This window comes from Pleurodeles waltl, chromosome 1_2 (assembly GCF_031143425.1).
Source record: "Pleurodeles waltl isolate 20211129_DDA chromosome 1_2, aPleWal1.hap1.20221129, whole genome shotgun sequence".
NCBI classification, from domain to species: domain Eukaryota; kingdom Metazoa; phylum Chordata; class Amphibia; order Caudata; family Salamandridae; genus Pleurodeles; species Pleurodeles waltl.
This window is the reverse complement of record NC_090437.1, coordinates 1150955992-1150979159: the sequence shown is the minus strand read 5'-3', so window position 1 is coordinate 1150979159 and position 23168 is coordinate 1150955992. Positions and strand designations below refer to the sequence as shown.

Genomic DNA, 23168 nt, shown 5'->3' with positions numbered 1-23168 from the left:
GACTCCTTTGCTAGACTCAGACAGACAGCTTTGCACTATGGCACTAGGCAGCCTGCTGGTGCAGCAGTGCTAGAGAAGACAGCAGGAGTGCTATTTCATGGTAGATATGGCACTGTCCTGCTCTCTCCAACTCACACAACACTTCACAGAAACTTTGGTTGGTGCACTGCATTGCGTGACAACTTTGTAAATCTGTCTTTGAGTTTGGCAGTAATACAACTGCACTGTTGTCCAAAAAAGAGATTCGCATATTTTTGAGGAAAATTCTGATATTTCTTCAAGAAACAAACATGAAGTAAATTCAACTGATAATGTCAACACGAGTAGTCTTCGAGATTTAAGTGGGACCCACCTTTTTTTAAATAGAGACAGGCAAGGTGTTTCCTATGGCTTCACCCTAAATATGTACATTTCATTTTTCCTAGGTGGCATAGCATTGTTTGCAGGGATTTCTGTAATCCTGGATGCTTTGAAACTTGGATACTACTTGGGTTATTCGGAATGTTTATCTGTGCCCGAAGGAGTGTTTCCAGTCACACACGCTGTCCATACCCTGATCCAGGTAATGTTTGGTTGTGGTTTCAACCGTAACCTTCTTAAATGACATGTTCCTTGAAGCTTAAGTGAATTTACGTCCTCCAGCTGGTATGGTTTGAAAGTTGTGTCAAACTATTTAATAGTGTTGAACAAATCGACTTTTATAAAGACATGTAATTAGTGATTACATGATTGCTTATCCTTGGAGATGGGACATGGAAGACACCACTCAATAGAAGGGGTCATCCACAAATAACAACATCCACAGCTTTCCTACAATCAATGACTTATGAAGTTACCAGTTAACTCCTAACTTGGTCAACAGGCTGCACTTGATCCTATATAACATTGTTATTCTTGCATTCCCAGTTGGTATCATGTTTATCAAGCCCATAATTTTATCTGCTTTCAAGATTGTTTTGAACTAACAGCTGATGTTGATTAGGGGATGTGCAACATTGCATCATATTTTTCTTTCAAAATGTCGCAGAATTGCATAATAATTTGACAAAATTAAACTTTTTTCAGGGAAATGTGTTTTGCTGCCATCTCGCATGCCTGACCACGCACCTCACGTAAAAGGTCTTGTGAGATACCGGTAGGAGACTGATGCGATGAGAAAATCAGAAAATGTCTCTCAGTGAGACATTTTCTGCATGAATAAGTCCCTTGGTGGTATCTCACTCTATTTTATGAGAGATGCAAGTTCGGGTAAAAAAGTTATGTGAAATCACATAGTGTGACATTGTGTGGAATTTCACATACCACAAAATTCGGAATTTCGTTATTATAATTAAACTTTGTCATGGCCTAAATTTGGAATATAGTAACTAAATGATAAAGAAGAGGACGTTATCTAGAAGTGTGCTAGTTGTCTGTCGTATTTATATGCTGCCTTAGAAGTATGGGGCACAAAGTGCAGTAACTTCTTAGTATATGAGAAAACACATAGTAGAACAATTTTTTTTTAGTGCTGAACAACAACTCAGCTATCATGATCATTAAATACTTTTGGAAACTGGTTTGCTGGTAGAGGAAATAAAAAACCACTTAACCAGCAACCGCAATTTTTGTTAGGGTGAAACACCGGCAAACCCCAAATTAACCTGTGCTTAACTTGTGGTTGATTGGCACAAAAGCAACCAGGTGTAACTTAGAGGCAATGTGTATTTATGCAGTACTTCAAACCCTAATAAAGTAAAAACACTACGCAAGAAAAATCTCACACCAAAACTCCAATTAGTAGACCCGGAGATATGCAGTTTCAAAGATTTGAGTGAAAACAGTGCTTAGAAGCGCCAAGCGCTAACTGAGATTATCTGGTCAGACTGGACCGGGACAAAGTCACAGGTTCAGGCTGACCATGATGGACTGTGGACCAAGTTAGGCCTGCTGAACAAAGCACCTTAAGTACCGGTTGAAGAGAGTTTCAGGGCCTTGTGTTGAGGATGTATTGTGAAGTGGTGGTTCTGAGGAGCTGCGGGACTGTGATGTGAGGTCCCCTGTTAAGGATAAGTCACGCAGTAGTGTTTCCAAGTAGCAGTGGGACAGCAATTTGAGGTACTGCATTGAGAATGTGTCATGCAGTGGCAGTTCTGAGGAGCTGAGGGGCTGTGATGCGAGGCCCTGGGTTGAAGATGAGTCATGCAGCTGCAGGTCCGAGGTCCTGCACTGTGGATGTGTGTTTCTGCGGAGGTTCTGGTGCAAGGCGATGCATCACGCGCCATTGTTTCTGCCCAAGAAACCACAGCTGGGTGAGCAGATCAGCTTCAGACCCACTACCAAAGACCCAGGGATGGGGTGGCACCACGTAAGAGGCAAAACTGACAGAAGCCAGAGTCCAGGTGTGGGGTCAACGGGATTGGATTATTTCCTGTCCCAGAGGCTCTGTTCAGGAGGCCATCCAACTACCTCATGGAATCACTCTGGTGGTCCTAGGTTCAAGATGCAGGTTCTGTCATGAACATCAATTCACCAAAAGGCCAGAGGTAGAAGAGGTGACATCACATGACATTTAAGCATACTTTCACTCACGCATGCATGGTTACACATACACACACACTAACACATGCGCACACTCCTTCTCTTATGTGCCCTGCCTTGTCTTTGACAAGAATAGCATAAACCCCTTTGTGATTGTGCTCAGGTAGGGGCTTTTTGATGTGCATGTGTGGTAGGTGGCAGGTTTTCCCCTTCATCAATTCAGTGATGGTTATCGTGTCAACATCTATTCCCCCTGTTTCTCACTATCTGGGAGCAATGCACAAAGTCCACCTGCCAGCTGTACCTAGTCATGTGACCAAGAATACAGGCTGCAGGAACCAAATGTTTAGAACAAGAAAATTCCAACTTTCTAAAAGTAGCATTTTAAGAATTGCGGCCTAAAATCTGACTTTACTGTTAAATCTGATTTTAAATCATAATTCTTTGGATGTCGTACTCAGCATTCCTATCTGCTTCCAATTGAAGGTTACCTTTTAGTAAATGAAATAAGAAAACCCAATGTTATCATATGAGAGTGGTAGGCCTCACAATAGTGAAAAAAATAAGTTAGATGTTTTTCATACCAGGACATGTATAACTTATAGTACATGTCCAACCTTTTAAATACATTGCAATCTGCCCTATTGGCTGTTTAAGGATGAAACCAGGGTGACAAATGTATTAAAAAGGATGGTTTAGGTCTGGTAAATGGTTTATTTTGCCAAACCAAATTGACAAATGCTCACACCGCCTGCAATGGCAGGCCTGAGACATGGTTAAAGGGCTACTTAGGTGGGTCACTTCAGCCCCACTAGTAGTATTTAATTTACAGTCCCTGGGTACATTTAGTCCCACTTTACTAGGGGCGTGAAAGTAAATTAAATAGACCAATTGGGTGTAAGCTAATTTTACCATGTAAAGGACAGAGCACAAGCACTTTAGCACTGGGTGTCAGAGGTAAAGTGTGTGGAGTCCTATGGCCAGCAAAAAAAAAAAAAAAAATCAGCAAAAACAGGAGGGTTGTTGGCAAACAGCTGGGGACAAACCATGCCAAAGAATTCAGGTCCAACATGTGCACCCCAGCTGAAAGTGGAGAGAACTTCCCAACCTCATGCGAGTTCTTTTCAGTAGGGTGGAGTAACCTGGAGAGGCCATCATTAATGGCGTGGACAGTTCCAGGGTGATGCTCCACTGTAAAGTCCATTCCCCTTAGGGAGATGGAGCACCTCATCAGTCTGGGATTCTTACCCCTCGTTTGCATCAACCACCTGAGTCTTCTGTGGTCTATCTAAGCCTGCAAGTGAGCCCCAAGCAAGGATGGTCTCAACTTTTTCAGTACCCAGATCACTGCAAACGTTTCCGTTTCTATTGTACTCTGTCTCTGGTCCCTGGGAAGCAACTTCATACTGATTAAGGGTACCGATTAATCTAGGCCCTCTTCATTTAGCAGTAGAAGCACAGCCTCAATACCATGCTGTGAGGCATCGATCTGCACAATTAATTCTTGGGAGAAATCAGGGGCCTTGAGCATGGGTGTTGTGCATGTAGCCTTCTTCAGGGTGTCAAAACCATTCTGGCACACCTCCATCCAGATCACTTGTATGTGTTGCTTCTACAAAGTCAGCTCTACCCACTGAGGCCCAGAAAAACCCTCACCTCCATCTAGGGCCTGGTGATTCCCAGGCCAGAATGGTTTGAATCTTGGCCTTGGAGGAGCTGTAGTCAACCCCCCCCCAACTTGGTGACCCAAATGAACCATAGAACCCTGCCCTATCTGGCAAATACTGGCCTCGATAGTCATGCCTGTTTTCTAAGAGCCTGAAGCCATTCCCGTAGGTGACACATGTGGTTCTCCCAGTCAGGGCTCAAGACTGAAATGTCATCTAGGTAAGCAGAACTTAAATTTTCCAGTCCAGCCAGAACCTTGTTGACCAAGCTCTGGAAGGTGGCAGGTTGTTCTTCAACCTGGAGGGCATCAGCCAAAATTTAAGTGGCTTTTGGGGGTAGAGAATGCATACATCTCTTTGGTGTCCTTATTTAAGGTGGTCTGCCATTACTAAGACATCTGGTCAAACATGGGGAGGAATTGGCAGCCCTCAAATGACTGTGCTCATCAGCTCAGGGGATGGGATGAGTGTCAGTCCCAGTGACTGAATTGAGGCCCTGATAATCCACACAGAACCGGAGTGCTGGAGGGGCAGCCTTGAGGACTGGCACTACTCGTCTGCACCAAGTGCTGAGTGAGGGCTCAATTACCCTTAGCTCCAGCATTTTGGAGACTTCCTCCATTATGCTGGTCCTTACATTGTCAAATAGCCTGTAGCTCTTACTCTTCACATGCATGCTTTTGCAAGGGTCGATATCATGGGTACACCTTGCAGTGAGCCCTCAGGGTTAATGTCAAGCGAAAGACAGCGTGCCTAGCACTTGTCAAGAGCCCCTCTGTTGCCCTAGGATCAAAACAAAAGTGAGGTTGACACCCTCCAGTGATGCTTCCTGCTACTTGAAAGAAAGGAGTTCAGAAAGACCTTCACTCTTCTCCGCACTTTATCGTCTGTGACCAGGAGCATGGTAAACGTTGGCCTCTCAATGTGGGGCTTGAGGCAATTGACATGCAGGACCATTAACAGGTTCATAGGGGCTTTGAGGTCCACCAGGAGACTGACATCTCCCTTGCACTCCTTCACCTCATAGAGCCCAGACTATTGGTCTAGAAGAAACATGGGTTCTATATACTCTATCACCGCACATTTCCAGTTTTGCTGAAGCTCAACCAGAGTGGTCTTTAGGTCATACCATAGCTTCATAACCTCCTGGCTGGCCTCCAGATTCTCTTTGACCTTCTTCCATAAGCGCTTCATCTGAGAGCGGAGGACAAGAATACAGCTGACAACAACCTGATGGGTTTTGCTGGGAGCTTGCTCACATACTGGTAAGCGCTCTGACAGGGAGACAGTATAGAATTTCAAAGGGACCAACCTTTCCCTGCAGGATCTCTACTAGGCACATGATCAAGTCTGCGAGGGTCTTGTGGAACCTTTTAACAAGCCTATTGGTGTAGGGATGTGAGGGTGTGTAGAGAACTTTCATGTTACTCCATACTCGTCCCACATGGACTTCATGCATGCATGCTGACAGGAAGTTGGTACCTTGGTCAGATAATACCCTCTTGGAGAACCCCACTCGGGTAAAGATCCCTATAAGTGCCCTGGCCACTGATGTCATAGTTACTGTCCTCAGAGGAATAGCCCCTGGGTGCTGGGTGGCATTATCCACCAAGGCCAGGTGGAACCTGTTGCCTATGGGTGTCTTGAAGTCCAGAATGCCCACCCTTTCAAAGGGGGTGCCAATGACCGGAAGGGGGCCAAGGGGGCCTTGTGCTTCCTTGCTGACTTCCCACAGGCCTGGCAGTTGAGACATCACCTACAGAATGCATCTGAGGTCACTTTCATCCGAAGCCAATAAAAGTGGCGACAAGACTGAAAAAGATCTTGTCTTGCCCCAGGTGACATGCCAGGGGAACATCATGAGCCAGCTCCAGTATGAAGGAACTGTAGCACTGGGGGAGCACCAACACACAAGTTGCACCAGGCTCAGGAACCTTGGATTCGCTGCAGAGGGGACCATTCTTCCAGTAAATCAGGTGATCACCTCAGGTGTCACCAGCTGCCTGGGCCTTGGCCTGCCACAGTGGCTCTCCAGAGTAGCACACTCCTTCTGCTCTCTGCAGAAGTCTTCCCAGGTGGGTTCTCCTTCCTTCTGCCAATTGATCAATTGAGGGAGGTTTCACAGGGCAGCAATGTCATCTCCTGTGGGTTCCAAGGTAATGACTCTGTGGCTCAGCCTCCCCTGGTGGTTTAAAACTGAACACACAGGATGTAAAGGTAGGCCTAATACATGCTTACAGGCTACCTAGGTGGGTAGCACAATTAGTGCTGCAGGCCCACTAGTAGTATTTATTTACAGGCACTGGGTACATGTAGTACCATTTTACTAGGGGTTTACTAGGGGCAATTATTAAATAGGCCATTTGGGTGTTAGCCAATTTTACCATGTTTAAAGGAGAGAGCACAAGCACATTAGCACTAGTTACCAGTGGTAAAATGCACATTCCTAGGGCCAGCAAAAATGAAGTCAGCAAAAACAGGAAGATTGAAGACAAAAATGTTGGGGGAAAACCATGCCAAAGATGTCACATTCAACAAGTATGCATGTACATGTTTCTCCTGTGGGTACTTATTCTGAATCTGTTCTCTCCTCCTAGCTGCTGCTTTATGCCACAGTATGTCTTTGCATATCTTGAGTACAATGCAGGTTGTTGTTGTCCCTACTTATTCCTACATCGACCTGGGGCTTTGCACATAGAATATATTTGAGAACGAAGTAAAGTGAGCACAGTATAATATCTTTGGAATGCATTTTTGTGTCCCATCTGAATACAGAACTTTATTTTCATGTCTAACATATATTTACAATCACCATTTAACCACATGAGCTTGTGAATTAAGTGATTATGTGCAGTAGATTTCCTCACTACACTCCTTTGAGAGTGAAAACCAGCACCTGACAAGGTTTCACGGAATGGCCTATTATGTGTAATTCTGTAAATTTTCCCAGAATCGTGTTGTGCGGCTTTCTTTTTTATTTACATTCCTGTCACTTCATTATCTTCTTAGTGAAATAAGCTGTTTTATTTTCTTTCGGCATTGCCCTTCTTTACACCATCCTGAATTAGCAATACAAGTAGCTTGGACGTCATGTAGGGGTCGCCTCTGCACTGTCACTGATTTTGCGACCCCTGGCCTCAGAGGTGGCACAATCAGTGCCAGGAACACATAGGCAACTTGTCCCTAGTACATACCACAGTTTTCTCTTATTTTTGTATCACACTAATAGTCAATAATATTTAATTATTTACTATTAATGTATATTAGCTGGAATATACCTTCCCAGGAAGCTGAAGTAAGTGGAAAAAACACTGCTTTTAAATGTATGTTGTGTGCGTGTTTGCGGGTTAGTGTTTGTTTACACGAGAGAGTATGTGTTTGTGTGAATGTGTGTGTAAGGGTAAATCTGAGTGTGAGTGGAACTGAAGTTCAAAGGGTGTGTGATGTCACTCCCGCTACACCTGGCATTTTGGTGAATTGACTTGATGCCAAGTAGCTAACAATCTGTTTTATAGTAAAGAGGAGGTTCCCTACAGGCTAACTGTGTCATTAACCGTTTAAAAACACTGGAATTCGATTACAGATGTTTGGAAATGTTTTGCTTATAGTTTTTTGCAAAATGAATTTATGTAAAACACTAAAGGGGAAAGCCCTACTGCCTGATGGTGCTTGTCAGTAGAACTAGTAACACAAGAATCTGAATTGCAGAAGGTTCATATTGAAAGATGCCATCTAATATATTGGGAACGTTTTACATGTAGTGCTTTGCACCAGGAACTGGCAACTTCCCAGAAGCAGAAAGTTTGATATAGCACAGAAAGGCTATGGGAAGAATAATGCCTGATGTAGGCCTGCCTAACGGCTTTAGTTGTCTAATAACATGAATAGTAATCACCCAGTCTATAAAAATGAGAATATGAATCTATAACTCCTCATTTTTATGTGGAAGCAATTTCACTCTTCAAATGTATTTGTTTTTTTTTCCTGCCAACCAGGCCTCTCGCTGAAAATATCCTATTCTGAATATAGGTGTTCCGTTTCACTATGAAGAAACACTCTCTCTGTCGTCATCATGAATTGTTGTTTCCTATTATAGAGGATTCTAAAGAGCGCATTCTATTTCTTTGTTAATTTCCATTGCCAATGAGGGAGGTTTAGTTATAGAAACCTGAGATCCCTGTAATCCTATACTTTGTTACAAGGAACCTGTGAACATGTACCACACAATGACTTGCCACTGGAAATAGAGGAATTGGCGAAAGCAAACAATTCTTTTAATTTTATTTCAACTTTTCGGCTTGAGTTTAGTGGCATTTTAAGAACAGCTCTATAATAGTTTGATGCAATGCACTTGGCCTGTTATGAGATGCTCTTTCTTTCACATACGACCACTATTTTATCATATTGTATTGGGTATTCAAACTTAGCTATGGGAACAGTGAATTATTATATGAGCGGGGCAGTGCAGAGAAGCTGGGGGCAGAGGAATGATTTGGAGATGACATTGATTGGTGTCTAGGCGGTAGAAGAAGATATTCTTTGTAGAGGGGGAATTCAGGCTTCTTTCTCAATTGAAATGAACATGACACTTAGAACATGCTCTCAAACAATGTGGTTTGAGGAACAACATAATCCAACAATTAGTAAAGCATCTAGTAATCAGTGTAGGACTGGCCAATAGGCCAATCCGACAATGCCCGAGGGGCGCTTTTTTTTTTAGGTCTGTGGCCTGCTTTATGGTCTCTTGGGCCGGTTGTTTCGGTTTTCCTTGCTATTACCGTAAACATTGCCTGTAGCAAGCACAAATGCACGCAGTCTCACACATTTTGCAAAACATCCACCAGGGACTTCATTTAGGGGTCGCCGGGAGTCACAGCTGTGACCCCTGGCTTACCCCTTGGGACCCCTGGCACTGCATTTGCGCCCTCTGGCTTCAGAGGTGACATAATCAGTGCCTGGAACTCAGGTGCAGCTCGTCTTAGTTTGTTGAGGCTTCACTTTACTGGTTTTCTGTCAATTGTTACTTTGTTCACTATTTGTGCACAAAAATGCAATACAGTTCGCCTAAGGTAGCTAAAAATGTTTTAAAAAGTATATTGTATGCATGTTTGGGGGTGAGAGTGTGTTTATGTGAGTGTGTGTGTGTGTGTGTGTATGTGTGTAAGCATATGAGTGTGTGCTATGTAAAGCTCAAATGGTGTGTGACATCACTTCCGCTACCTCAGGCATTTTGATGAATTGACATGCATACAGCATGTCTTTACAAGTTCGAAACTGCCCTATTTGCAAACCTGGGCCACTTTTTCACTTATCTGATTCGCAAATAGGGGGGCTTTTATTTTAGTGCCTGAGCCTATTTTCTGTCCTTGTAAGACCCTGCTAGTAAGCGCTGATCCCGACTGCCCTAGAAAATTGTTAGTGACTAAATCACTGAAAGATGTGGCTGAATGGAACACCGCAGAGGGTTTTAAGATGGAGCTAATGAAAACTGACCCTAAGCTACCGGGAGATATGGACTTATGGCATGCGTTAACTGGGATACTACAGTGTCCCCGAGACAAGTGCTCCCCATAAAGGACTGATGAACCCCAACCGAAGGGCCCCAGCTAACCTGGCATTCATTGGCCATCACGGACTCTAGTGTAATAGTGAAGCATAGATGGTATGACCCCTTACACAGTTCTCTGGCAGGAGGTTTTAGTTGAAGTTCAAAAATAAAAAAGAGCTGTTAATGTTAAACAAATACTTACTTGTGTAATTCAAGACTCTGGGTGAAAAACAAAAAGTATGCATGTGTACAATGTAAAATTGCAAAAATGCATCTTAAAAAAACACAATATAAGGGCACACATTGTGAAAGATTGCCTCTAAGTTTGTTTATTCTTGTGTTGTCGAAGCCAGGCCTTTAAATGCGGTGGCATATTTTGTTATGTGTACTTCTGAAGAAGTCCATCAAATATGCCAGAGACTTGACCATCTTATATTTGCTGGTGACCATTAAAATCTGAAGATGCTACTTACTTGCAATAAGCCAATGTAGAAGGACAAGATGTGATCAGATTTCACTGGCTATTTTTGAAACTGTGTGGCTGTAAGATTTGCTTAACTTGTGCTAAAGTGTTGTTAGAGGTGACAGTTAGGCAGGCTTTGCCACTCTCTATACGTGAGAAATCAAGTTCTCGGGGTTGGCCCTTTTTGGAAGGTGGGTCATTAGATGTGTGGAAAGCACAAGTAATGGGTACGCAATCGACCACCACTGGAAATCAAACACCTCATTGTAGCGCTTGACTCTCAGTAGATAGTGTTGCAGAGCAGTCCATGGCTTACTCACGGGAGGTGGTGTGGGCTAGTAATCCCAATTCACAAGCTCCCAAAAATAACACCCACTTTCATTGTCCAGTCTGTGCTTTTGCTTTTGATAAAGTACAACTATTACACAAACATACTGATCAATACTATGCAACAATTTACAAGTATACACAAGCTGATGGAATTACTTTTGGATGACATTGCGGAATCATTCTGGTCTCACCTGGGGGGACATATAATCCAACATCCCACATGACAAAACATTCCAATGCAATATAATATAGGTAATTTGGAGTGAGAGCCCCTGAATCTTGCAATAAAGTACATCTCCTTGGTTAAGAGGTGGCTGCCAGTTTCATTACTCAAATAAGCGTGAATAAGAACCTATTTGGGCATGGTGGAATACTTTCCACTTTCAGGATTACCATCAGGTTACTCATAACACCATCCTGCACCCCTAGAGAATGCCTTGTCATATGACTCTTCTCAGACCATACCTTCTCATGCCATACTATGGATTTCTCTACCAGTACCACACTTTCCCAGATTACCTTTAGCATAACCTGCTATTGTTTTCATTGGGAATATAAAACTACTTTCTATTACAGCCTTTTGCCACTAGATGACAAAGTTCCACAAGCAAAGAACAACAGTTCCATCCAGCTTGTGAACCACAGTACTTTTAACCCTTGAGGGGTTATAATTCTTTTGTACCACCCAACCTAGGGTGGGGACATCAACTCTGCATTGGGGGGAAGCAGCTCTGTTCCTGCAGCTCCCCCTGTCCATGGGCACTTTGTTGGCGGTGGTCCCATCTTCCTGGGGCCACCACAAGCTGAGTACCTGGAATGTGGTGCCTCGCAAGGCATTGTGGGCCGCTTTGCATAGTTGATGGGAAGCTCTCCCACTGTGCCAGGGAGAGCCGCTTCACTTTGGTTTCACTGTGTTTCGTACAGTGTCCTTGTGTCATGTTTTCCGTTGTTAGGGGGATCTCCGGTCCCACCTGGGAACCCCCGGCATGCTGCCTTGTTGGAGGGCAGTGTGAGGAGGCCACCCCCAGCTGCCCTCGTGGTTGGGGGTGTCCGATCTCACACGGACACCCCTGTAATGCAGCATCATTAGTGGACAGTGCAGGGAGCCCAGCCTCGGCTGCTCCTGTTGTTGAGGGTGTTCGATCCCACCCAGATACCCCCGAGGTGAGTGCCACTGGGGAGAAGTTCGGGGAGCCCACCCCCAGCCACTCCCCTTGGCTCCCTGCATGGCCAGCACCGTGCTGCTGTGGGAGCCGGCTCTTCGATTGGTATCTGTCCGCTCCTGTAGGCAGACACGAGCAGCTGCGGGTGGGCAGCTGCCTCGGGTAAGTGCAGCAGCACTCCCCACTCCTTCTTGGCATGGTTGAGGCCCTGGGATGGGGTCCGGGGCCTTTCTCACCTTCGTGGGGAGCGCAACGATGCTCTCCGCCGTCCTCCTGTTCATGGGGCACCCAGATGGGGTCTGGGGCCACTCTGGGCAGCTTCAAGGGGGCGTGGCAGCACCCGACTTCACTTTCCATGTGGGACCTTAGGATGGGATCCAGGGCCCCCTCCTGCACCTTTACAAGAGTGTGATGGCACCCCCTGGCTTCTCTTCTTGGCAGGCCACTCCGGGGCCCACCTCCTGCATGTTCACGGGAGCACCTTCCACAACCTTCACGGTGGTGCAGTGGTGTTCTGGTCTTTACTTTGGGCTCGCGGCCCTGCCCATATCCACGGGGACTGAGATGGCGCTCCCCGCGTTTGCTTTTCTTGGGGACCTGGGATGGGGTCCAGGGCCCCTATGCTCATCTTCAAAGGGGACGCAACAACGCCCCTGGCTTTATTTCTTTGGGGGCAGCTCTGGGAACTGGCTCACCCAGGGGGCATCGACCAGAGCAGTGGCAGAGTCCACTGCGCTTCGCTGCTTGCTCAGCTATAGGTAAACGGTCGCAGACCTTCCCCTCGTGATATCTTGGGCCCCCAAGGGCCGATTTTGATGATCTTTGTGTTGTTTAGCTCCTGGTGGCAAGCCCTTTCCACCAGGAGCACTTTCTTTAGGCCTCCTGGCCTAGAAGATCCGCAAATTGTAGGGAGCTAGTCCCACTGACTCCCCAAGCCAGTCTTTCATCTAGTTGCCTCCCTGGTCTTCTGGGCAGCGCAGTCTCGTTGCGCCAGTCCAGTCTTTCCCCCAACTGGTCCTCAGGCAGGGTAAAGGGGGCTTGCTTACTTGGCTCTGGCATGTGCCTCGCTGAGTCTGAAGTCATTCAAGGACAGATTCCCTGCCCCAGAGGGCAGTCAGTGGGTTCTTCTTTCCAATTGTCCATGAAGCCCGTCTTCAGTCTCAGTGTCCTGTAGTGAAGCTTAGCCAAGACAGAGAGCCCTCTCCTGTGCAAGACCTCTTAAGTGGGGCCGGAAGTGTCCAGAAGGCATGCACCACTGGCCAATCCAGAGGTGCCACATCAGTTCCTTGCCCCTGTCCCCTCCTTCTGGTACAGTCTTCTGGGATAACTCAAAATGGCGTTGTCCAGGAGCTAGTGCCCCATCTGCTTTGAAAGACTCAGCCTAGCCTCCCTGGCATTCCTTACAGGCCTTCTCCACCCATTTTCTGGCATGGGCTGACAGCTGGCTGATTGATGGAAGGCCCTGCTTAGGCATCTTGACAGAGCAGTAATTCACCCTAATCCTGATCTGAGTCAGAGAAAGATGGCATTCTTAGATGAGCCATCAATTGTGCAACAATGCCTTTGTAACCTCCTGCATTATTCTTTTCATACAGGTTACGGAGTACGTTGGTGTGACTCTGGTCTCTGTGAACTCTAGGGCACTGGAGTTGCGCTCTAGGCCATCCTATCCCATTGATATTGAATGGGGTGTCTTAACAGTGAAAAGACAGTAAGCACACTGACGTTGACATGTAACATAGTGTCCCTACAGTGAAAAGAAAGTAAGAACACTGATTGTCCCTCACTTATACTCCCATCTCATGAGGCCTACCGCAGGTCACTCAATCAATCAATCAATCCAAAAAATTTATAGAGCGCACTACTCAACAGTGAGGGTCTCAAGGCGCTGGGGGCGAGGGGGGTTACTATTCGAACAGCCACGTCTTGAGGTTTTTTCTGATGAGCAGGAGGTCCTGGGTCTTGCGGAGGTTGGTGGGGAGAGAGTTCCAGGCCTTGTGGGCGAGGTAGGAGAAGGATCTGCCTCCGGTGGTGGCACGTTGGATGCAGGGGACTGTGGCGAGTGCGAGGTCCGGGGAGCGGAGGTGGCGAGTGGGAGTGTGGAAGTTCACTCTCTCATTGAGGTCAGTTGGTCAGGTGTTGTGGAGGGATTTGTGTGTGTGGATGAGAATTTTGAAGGGGATCCTCTTGTCGATTGGAAGCCAGTGAAGGGATCTGAGTTGTGACGATATGTGTTCATGGCGAGGGAGGTCCAGGAGGAGGCGAGCGGCTGCATTCTGGATTCTCTGGAGTTTGCGTTTGAGTGTGGTGCCGGCGTAGAGGGCGTTCCCATACTCCAGCCTGCTGCTGATGAGTGCGTGCGTGACGGTCTTTCTGGTCTCTATGGGAATCCATTTGAAGGTTTTACGCAGCATGCGGAGTGTGTTGAAACAGGAGGAGGTGACGGCGTTGATTTGCTAGGTCATGGAGAGGGAGGGGCCCAGGATGATGCTGAGGTTGCGTGCGTGGTTTGCGGGGGTAGGTGCGGTGGGCCACCAGGAGTCATCCCATATGGTTTGTTGGAGTTGAGCTTGAGGTGGTTTGCTGTCATCCATGTGGCGGTGTCAAGGAGTACAGCGTGCAGGTTGGTTTTGGTAGTGGGAGGGTTACGGGTGAAGGAGATGATGAGCTGGGTGTCGTCTGCGTAGGATATGGTGGTGATGCCGTGTGGTCGGAGGATGTTGGCGAGCAGGGTCATGTAAATGTTGAAATGGGTAGGGCTGAGGGAGGACCCTTGGGGGACTCCGCAGATGATTTTGGTGGCTGTGGAGTGGAAGGGAGGGAGGCAGACGTTTTGGGTTCTTTCGGTGAGGAAAGAGGTGAGCCAGTCTAGGGATTTGTGTAGAATCCCTGCGTTGTGGAGACGTGTGCGGAGTGTATGATGGCAGACAGTGTCAAAGGCAGCGGAGAGGTCCAGGAGGATGAGTGCGATGGTCTCACCCTTGTTGACTCTAGTTCTGATGTCGATAGTACATGCGATGAGGGCGGTCTCATTGCTGTGGTTCTTGCGGAACCCAGACTGGGAGGGGTAGAGTGTGTTGGTTTCCTCAAGGAAGTGGGACAGGTGGGTGTTCACTAGTTTCTCAGTCACTTTGGCGGGGAAGGGGAGGAGAGAGATAGGGCGGTAGTTGGTGAGGTCGCCAGGGTCAGCTTTGGGCTTTTTCAGGAGGGCGGTGACTTCTGCATGCTTCCAGGGGTCTGGGAAGGTGGTGGTGTTGAAAGAGCTGTTGATTATGTCTCAAAGCTTGGGGGCGATGGTTGGGCTGGCTTTGTTGAAAATGCGATGGGGGCAGGTGTCAGAGGGGAAGCCTGAGTGGATGGAATTCATAGTTTTTTCAGTTTCTTTATCGGTGGTAGGGGCCCAGGTGATTAGAAGGTTGGGGTGTGTGTGTGGAGGGTCTATGTTGGTCGAGTCAGAGGTCTGAGTGGCGGGTGCGTGTGGTTTGAAACTGTTGTGTATGTCTAAGATTTTGCGGTGGAACTGGTTTGAGAGGGAGTCGCAGAGGAGTTGTGTGTGTGTGGGGTCCATGTTGCTGGCTTTGGGTTTGGAGAGCTCTTTGATGATGGTAAAGAGTTCCTTGCTGTTGTAAGAGTTGCTGTCTATGCGTTCCTTGTAGTATGCTCTTTTGGTGGTGCGTATGAGTTAGTGATGATTGCGAATGGAGGTTTTGAGGGTGGAGAAGTTGGTGGTTGAGGGTTCCTGTCGCCAAGCTTTCTCTGCTTTGCAGCATTTACGCTTGGAGTTCAGTGGTATACCAGGGGGCGTTCTTGATGTTGCGGGTGGTGATGTTTCTTCTGAGGGGGGCAAGTGAGTCTGTGCAGGTTGTGATCCATTGGGCAAGGTTGTGAGCAGCAATGTTGGGGTCGTTGGTGTGGGGGGGGTTCTGTGCAAGTTGGGAGTTCAGGTGTTCTGTGGGGATCATGTCCCACATGTGGCAGGGTGTGGTGTGTTGGTGGTGGTGTGTGGGAGGTTTGGAGAAGGAGAAGTGGACGCAGTGGTGGTCAGTCCAATGGAGTTCGGTGGTGTGAGTGTAGGTTATGTGGTTGCTCGAGGTGAAGATTGCGTCTAGTGTGTGTCCTGCTGAGTGGGTAGGTGCTGTGAACAGTTGTTTGAGTCCGAGGTTCGTGAGGTTATCTAGAAGGGATGAGGAATTGTGGTCATGCGGGTTCTCCAGGTGAAAGTTAAAATCACAGAGGAGGATGTAGTCTGTGGAGGTGAGGGCGTGAGGGCTGATGGTGTCAGCGATGGCGTCACAGAAGGGGGGGCGAGGCCCTGGTGGTCTGTATATTAGTGTTCCTCTGAGGGTGGTGTTGTTGTTTATGTGAATTAGGAAGTGCATGTGTTCTGCGCTGTCTAGGGTGTTGTGTGTGTTGGTGGTCTTTGTGCAGAATGGCGATGCCACCTCCTGGTTTGTTTAAGCGGTCGCCGCAATGGAGTTTGTATCCATCAGGGGTGGCTGTGGCTATGTCTGGCTCAGATGAGTGGTTCGTCCAGGTTTCCGTGAGGAAGACGATGTCAGGTGAGTGTGATGTGATGAGGTCCCAGAGTCCTACAGCATGCTTGTGTATGTAAGGAGCGGGTGTTTAGGAGTATACAGTTGAGGTGGTTGTGGGGACTGTTGTTGTTGTGGTGTGCGATGGTGTTGGTGTGGGGGTTTTTGGTGTTGCTGTGGGTTGTGGTGGTGTTGTCGTGGAGTGTGTTCGGGTTGTGGGGCTTGTTGGGGTGGGGTCTGTTGGGATGGGCGGGGGCTGTGTGGGAGTCTGGTGTGTTGAAATTGTGGTGTTTGTTGTGGGAAGTGTTGGTGTGGGGCGTGTGGGTGCTTCTGGTGTTAAAGGTGGAGCAGGAGAATCGGCAGGCATAGCAGGTGAAGGGTCCCTGTGTGTGTGTAGGGTTGGCTTAGGGGCAGGCGGGGCGTGGTCCTGGGTTGAGGGTGTGGTTGTACAGTAGTGTTGTCTGGGTGGTCTGAGTTAGGGGGACCAGGTAGACTGGCGCTGGGCGCGGTCCAGGTGCCAACGGGAGCAGACGGGCTTGCCTCCGGTGCGCCTCTGGCGTGCCAGCGGTGCGGCCGCACAGCGGCCGCCATTAAGAGGGTGGGGTGGGAGAGTGGAGCAGCTGGAAGGGGGGAGGGAGGGCCAATGGGTGTGCGCGGGGGGCACAGTTGCCGCCATTAAGAGGGTGGGGTGGGAGGGTGGAGCAGCTGGAAGGAGGGAGGGAGGGCCAATGGGTGTGCGTGGGGGGCGGGCCGCACGGGAAGCAGCGGCAGGGGAACAGAGACGGGCCGGAGCCCGTGCAGAGAAAATGGGCAGTGAGAACCAGGAGAACAAATGAGAGCTAAAACAGGGGGGGCAGAGACGCGCTGATCAACACGGCACAAACAACTAACGGCAAAAACTAAAGGCAAAAACGAATGCACAAATCACAGAAACTGATTAAGGCAAACATGGAGGGAATTAATTGGGGAAGGGAAACACGGCAAAAACTAATGGCAATATATAACACAGAAGCAGATTATGGCAAACACAAAAGGAATTACTCACGTGAGGGCAGCAGGAAAAGCCTACCACTAGGCACCAGGGATGAGGCGCAGGCGGGTGCCTGCGGGTGGAGGAGGGTCTTGAACTGCTGTCCATACGGCAGTCAAATAGTATCAGGGGCACAGGGTGGGCTGGTGGAGCCAAGTGAAACTCCTGGCCAAAGACGGTCAGGGAGTTTACACAGGGCGTGGGGTGGGAGGGTGGAGCAGCTGGGAGGAGGGAGTGAGGGCCAATGGGTGTGCGCGGGGGGTGGGGCCGCAGGGGAGGCAGCGGCAGGGGAACAGAGACCGGCCAGAGCCGGTGCAGAGAAAACAGGCGGTGAGAACCAGGAGAACAAACAAGAGCTAAAACGGGGGGCAGGGGGGCAGAGACACGCTGAACAACACAGCACAAACAACTAACGGCAAAAACTAAAGGCAAAAACTAACAGCAAAAATCACAGAAACAAATTAAGGCAAACACAGAGGGAATTAATCGGGGAAGGGAAACACAGCAAAAACTAACGGCAATATAAAACACAGAAGCGGATTATGGTAAACACAGCAGAAAACGACAAAAACTAATGGCAAAAACTAACGGCAATATAAAACACAGAAACAGATTATGGCAAATACAAAAGGAATTACTCACGCGAGGGCAGCAGGAAAAGCCGGGCACCAGGAATGAGGCGCAGGCGGGTGCCTGCGGGTGGAGGAGGGCCTCGAACTGCTGTCCAGACGGCAGTCAAATTGTATCAGGGGCTCGGGGCAGGCTGGTGGAGCCAAGTGAAACTTCTGGTCAAAGACATTCTGCATAGTCCCTTCTGCGCCACGCTACCTAAACGTAGTTCTTGGGCTGCGCACGCTAGGAATCCTCCCCGCGCAGCCCTCACATGTGATGACATGTAACTATCTCGGGTCCTCCTACTCTTGCTGTGCCTTGGCAGCCTTTCCTTAGCAAGGCGACACCAGCGGTAAACAAGCGCAGTCCATTTTACCATGATTTCACTGTGGGTGACTCCCCAACTATGAGGCTCCCTCACAGTAAAAGGTAAAAAAACAGGTGATTAAAAAGTGAAAAATCAGGGCGGACCCAATAGTCAGAACCGTCCTCTCACAGTCCTGATATTTGATTTCAATGTGTAAAATTTTACTTTTTAAAGTATAGCACCTATACATCTGGGTTTCCTTTTTCAGATGGTTTTTGAAGGTGGAGTTGCTCTGAATGTGAACCCAAGAGGTTTTGTATATTTCAAGGTACAGAGTGTGTTATTTTTTCGTAGTTAAGAGAACTCATTCTGTTTAGGTGAGCTTGAACTTTAGTAAGAATGAAACATCCATTACAGTATAAGTGTGAGGCAGGCATGAATTAGAGAATGTCATTGACTAATGAAAATTTAAATGTCAACTTGGTATCAATAGTCTACTTGTATATGATGGCTCCAGCATTAGCAGAGCTCATCAAGGGCCCAAAGAAGTTTAACCTTATCATCCCCATGATAAAGACCTACACTCTCCCCCGCCTAGCCCTGAAGCCCTGATGATATTCAGGACAACTTGTATCACTTATGAAGTCCTAAATAACAAGATCCTTGTTTACCTGGCAACCATACTAGCCATGTCTGGTGGACACCATAACAAGAAGGAAAAAAAACAGAAGACAAGAAAAGACATCTTCGCTCGTGCTCCCAGGATCTGGAACAGCATCTTTATCAACATTAGATGAGTACCTTCAATTTGGAAGAAAACGGGAGACACAACTTTTCAACGAGCACTACCCCGTCCAACAGTCAATCTTTTACATTCCCCGATTAATTGTATGTTTCCTGGCCTGGGACATGCTTGTTGTGTTCAGTGCTTTGTTGCTCTTAGGCCAGGCTCAATCTCTACAAATACCAACACATTAATACACACAATGAGGGTATTGTAATTTTCTGCATCAACAAATGTTTATAGTCACAGCAGCACAAGAAGACTGGGATCATTGTTATTCATTAAGTGTAGGCTGTTCCTTGGTACGCCACCCTTAAATATACTTCTATACATTAACTTTGTGTCGATCTTTGATAAGAGTGGCAAAAGGAAATCCCAAATGCGGCAACAATAATCAATTTGACAGTATTAGAAATGGGGTCTCTAGTTGGCAGTCGGTTCGCACCCTGTCCAAGTAGGGACCCTCACTCTAGACAGGATAAGGGAGATACCCATCTCAGAAAACCCCTGTTCACCCCCTTGGTAGCTTGGCACGAGCAGTAAGACTTACCTCAGAAGGAATGTGTAAAGCATTTGTACATAACACACAGTGATACAGTGAAAACATTACAAAAGGACACCACACCAGTTTTTTTAAAAATATCCAGAATTTATCTTGGTAAAACAAGACCAAAACAAGAAAAATTTGACAAAATTAACTTAAAAATTCAGTCCCTTGAAGTTGATCACTCCATCTGGGGCAATCATGGTGTCATGAACAACAAATCCAACAGTTCAGGCCGGCCGTGGCGTCACAGGCCAGATACGTTGTCAGAAAAACCCACAAACAGTAACTTGGAAATGTAGGGCATTGTGATCCTCGCAATGAGATCCGGGGTATGGCACTGCTGGCATCGCAGGCATCGGTTCCGGAGGTCAGTGCGGGGTTGTCAGACCCTTGAAGTCACGCACGTTGGAGATCAAACTCTGGGCTGATGATGAAGTCAGAAGCGCTGGCGTGGATGGCATCGGGGCTGCAGTGCGAAGCGGAAAATGCAACGTGTGGTGCCCAGAGGTCACAGTGCAGGCAGCGGCTTGGTGTCAACATCCTGCATCATCAGTGAGACCAGGGCTGCAGTGTGAAGTGGGGCAGTGTGACATGCAGTTTCTCCAGGTCACATTGCAGGCATCGGTGTTGTAGCTGCTGAAGCGCTGTCATCGGTTGGCCCAAGGGTGCGGCGCAATGTAGGGTGGGATCCGTGCAGCCCCCACAGGTTGTGGTGCAGACAGGGGCATCTGTTGACGACACTGGAGTCGATGGCGCTGGAATCAGTGGACCAGGGCTGGGTATAGGACGGGAAGGTGCATCGTGGACCTTGTGAGTGGTGTCCTCAGGCCACAGTGCAGGCAGTGGCGTCGTTGTCAGTGTGGAACAGCATCATCAGGGATGACAAGGCTGCGGTGTGAGCAAGGTGATGCGGAGTGCGGGGCCCACAGGTTATAGTGCAAGCAGCAGCTTGGTGACTGCATCAGGTGGTGGTGTCGGTGATACCACGGTTGTGGTGCGACGCTGGGCACATCTCTGTGGCGTTGTCAGGTCACGGTGCAGGCAGCAGCATCATTGATGGCATTGCAGTGTTTTTTTTTATATTACAGCACAACACACACAGTTCCCAGTACTGTAGGCAGATGAAGCTGAAGTCTTTGATATCCCTGAGACTTCTAACAAGAGGCAAGCTCTACTTCAAGCCCTTGGGGAAACTTTACAAGCAGGATACACAGCAAGGCCCAGTTTTAGTCCTCTTTAAGGCCAAAGCAGCAACTGCAGGCCAACCCAGCAAAGCACACAAAGCAAAGGGGCAGTACTCCTCATTCATCTCTTCAGCTCTTATTCTTGGCAGAGGTTCCTTTTGATTCAGAAGTGCTCTGAAAATCTGGGGTTTTGGGTTCATTGCTTACACCCTTTTCCACCTTTGAAGTAGGCAAACTTCAAAGGAAAGTCTCTGTTGTTGACAAGATCCTGCCTTGCGCAGGCCTGGACCCAGACACACTACAGGGGGCCAGAGACTGCATTGTGTAAGGACAGGCAAAGCCCTTTCATGTGTAAGTGTCAGCTCCTCCCTCTCCACTCTAGCCCAGGAGACTCATCAGATTATGCAGTCTACACCCCAGATCCCTTTGTGTTACTGTCTAGAGGGAATTCACAACAGTCTGACACAGATGTACAATACACAAGCAGACAGAGGCACGGATTGGTTTAAGCAAGAAAATGCATACTTTCTAAAAGTGGCACTTACAAACTGACAATCTATAAAACCAATTTTACCAACAGGTGTATTTTTTAATTGTGAGTTTGGAGAACCCAAACTCCATATCTCTATATACTCCAGATAGGAAACTGCACTTAAAATATATTTAAAGGCAGTCCCCATGTTAACCCATGAGAGAGATAGGCCTTGCAACAGTGAAAACCGAATTTGGCAGTACTTCACTGTCAGGACATATAAAACACATCAGTACATGTCCTACCTTTAACATACGCTGCACCTTGCCCATGTGACTACCTAGGGCCTAACTTAGGGGTGACGTACATGTAGTAAAAGGGAAGGTTTGGGCCTGGCAAGTGGGTACACTTGCCAGGTTGAATTGGCAGTTTAAAACTGCATACACAGGCACTGCTGTGGCAGATCCGAGACAGGTTTACAGGGCTACTCATGTGGGTGCTACAGCCCCACTAGCAGCATTTGATTTACAGGCCCTGGGACTTTGAGTAAATCAAATATACCAATCATGGATAAATCAATCACCAATACATTTTACGTAGGGAGCACTTGAAATTGAGCACTGATCAGCAGTGGTAAAGTGCGAAGAGACAATAAACCTGCAAAAACAGAGTCCAGCAAACCTTAAAAACAGGAGGTCAGAAGGCAAAAAGGCAGGGAGTCATAAAGAGTGTCCAGAACTTGTCCCAACTCTGTCGATCCTGTCTTCCAAAATGCAACTAATACAGTTTTTAGTCCGAGAAAGTTTTAGAATAGGGTGTCAGTGCGTTACATTTCACAATATTCGCATGGTTATCAGTCTCGTGTGCTTCTAGCTATCAGGCTTCCCCTGCAACAAACTGTCAACTCTTCTAAGACTCAATACAAGCCTGCAGCGGAATGAAGAACCCTATTGCACCTAAAAATTCTATGTCTAGACGGTTCTCATGGCACTGTTCTCACACAGTCTACTCTTTACAGCCTAATTCCCTTATTATCTATATGTATATATTCACTTATGCTCTCAGCTTTTGCAGCAAATGTGGTCTAAGGTGCAGATTTAAGAGACCCTTGCACCTCCTTGCGCCACATTAGTGTCATTTTGTATGTTGTGCAATGAGGCCAAAATCACCCCCCAAATTTACAAAGTGGCGGAATGCATTTGTTGTGCCACTTTGGAACCCTTTGCACTACAATATGCCTACGTCAGGCATAATGTATGCAAAGGGGGCGTTCCCCCGTTAGGGGGACCAAAAAATGGTGCACTGAAATCTAAGAGATTTCTTTGCATCATTTTGTTCGGTACTTTTAACTCCCGCTCAGAGCAGGCGTTAAAAGGAGGCACACCATTGTTTACAATGGGCCTCAATGGGATTTGCAGGATTAGCATAAAGATTTTTGAGGCTAATCCTGCAAAGTTCCAAACTAGCGTCAAAACTTGTGACACTAGTTTCCCTAACTACCGCCATGGTGCGCTGTACCTTAGATTCAGTGCACACATGGTAGCGTTAGGGAGTGCTAAGGGGCCCAAGAAAAGTGACTGTGCACTTGGTGCAGCGCCACTTTTCTTAAATCAGGCCCCAAAATGGGTGGCTCAGGAGGCAGCGTTTGTCACTCGGTTGCTGAGATTCTCTCAGCTAGGTATCAGGATTCTCAGCATCACACTGCACCGGCATCTAGCAGCATCAGAAAGATGAGGCTGAAGATGATGACAAATACCCCCTCACTCTCTCTAGGACACCTTATGTAACATTTTTGTCGATATAGTGTAGAGTATTCTACATAGTTTAAACAATACATCTTGTTGGGCGATAGGGTTTGCTACTTTCATCCGCTTTCTTATCCACTTTACATATCTGAATGAGCAAATTAATGTATGAAAATAACATCCACGTAATTCACAGCGTTCATGTAAATGTTAATGTTTCTAATTTTGTTGTAGTTGCTTTTAATATGCCTCTGCACATTCCAA

General features: G+C 47.3%; 1 protein-coding gene across 1 annotated transcript in view; it reads left to right on the top strand.

Annotated features, from left to right (window-relative positions):
• The window catches only part of LOC138248881 (proton channel OTOP1-like), a 317938-nt gene that overhangs the window by 160743 nt on the left and 134027 nt on the right, over positions 1–23168 (top strand). Inside the window, exon 3 of the mRNA XM_069202863.1 lies at positions 426–562. Coding sequence (XP_069058964.1) covers positions 426–562 — 137 coding nt within the window. The remainder of the gene's footprint in view (positions 1–425; positions 563–23168) is intronic.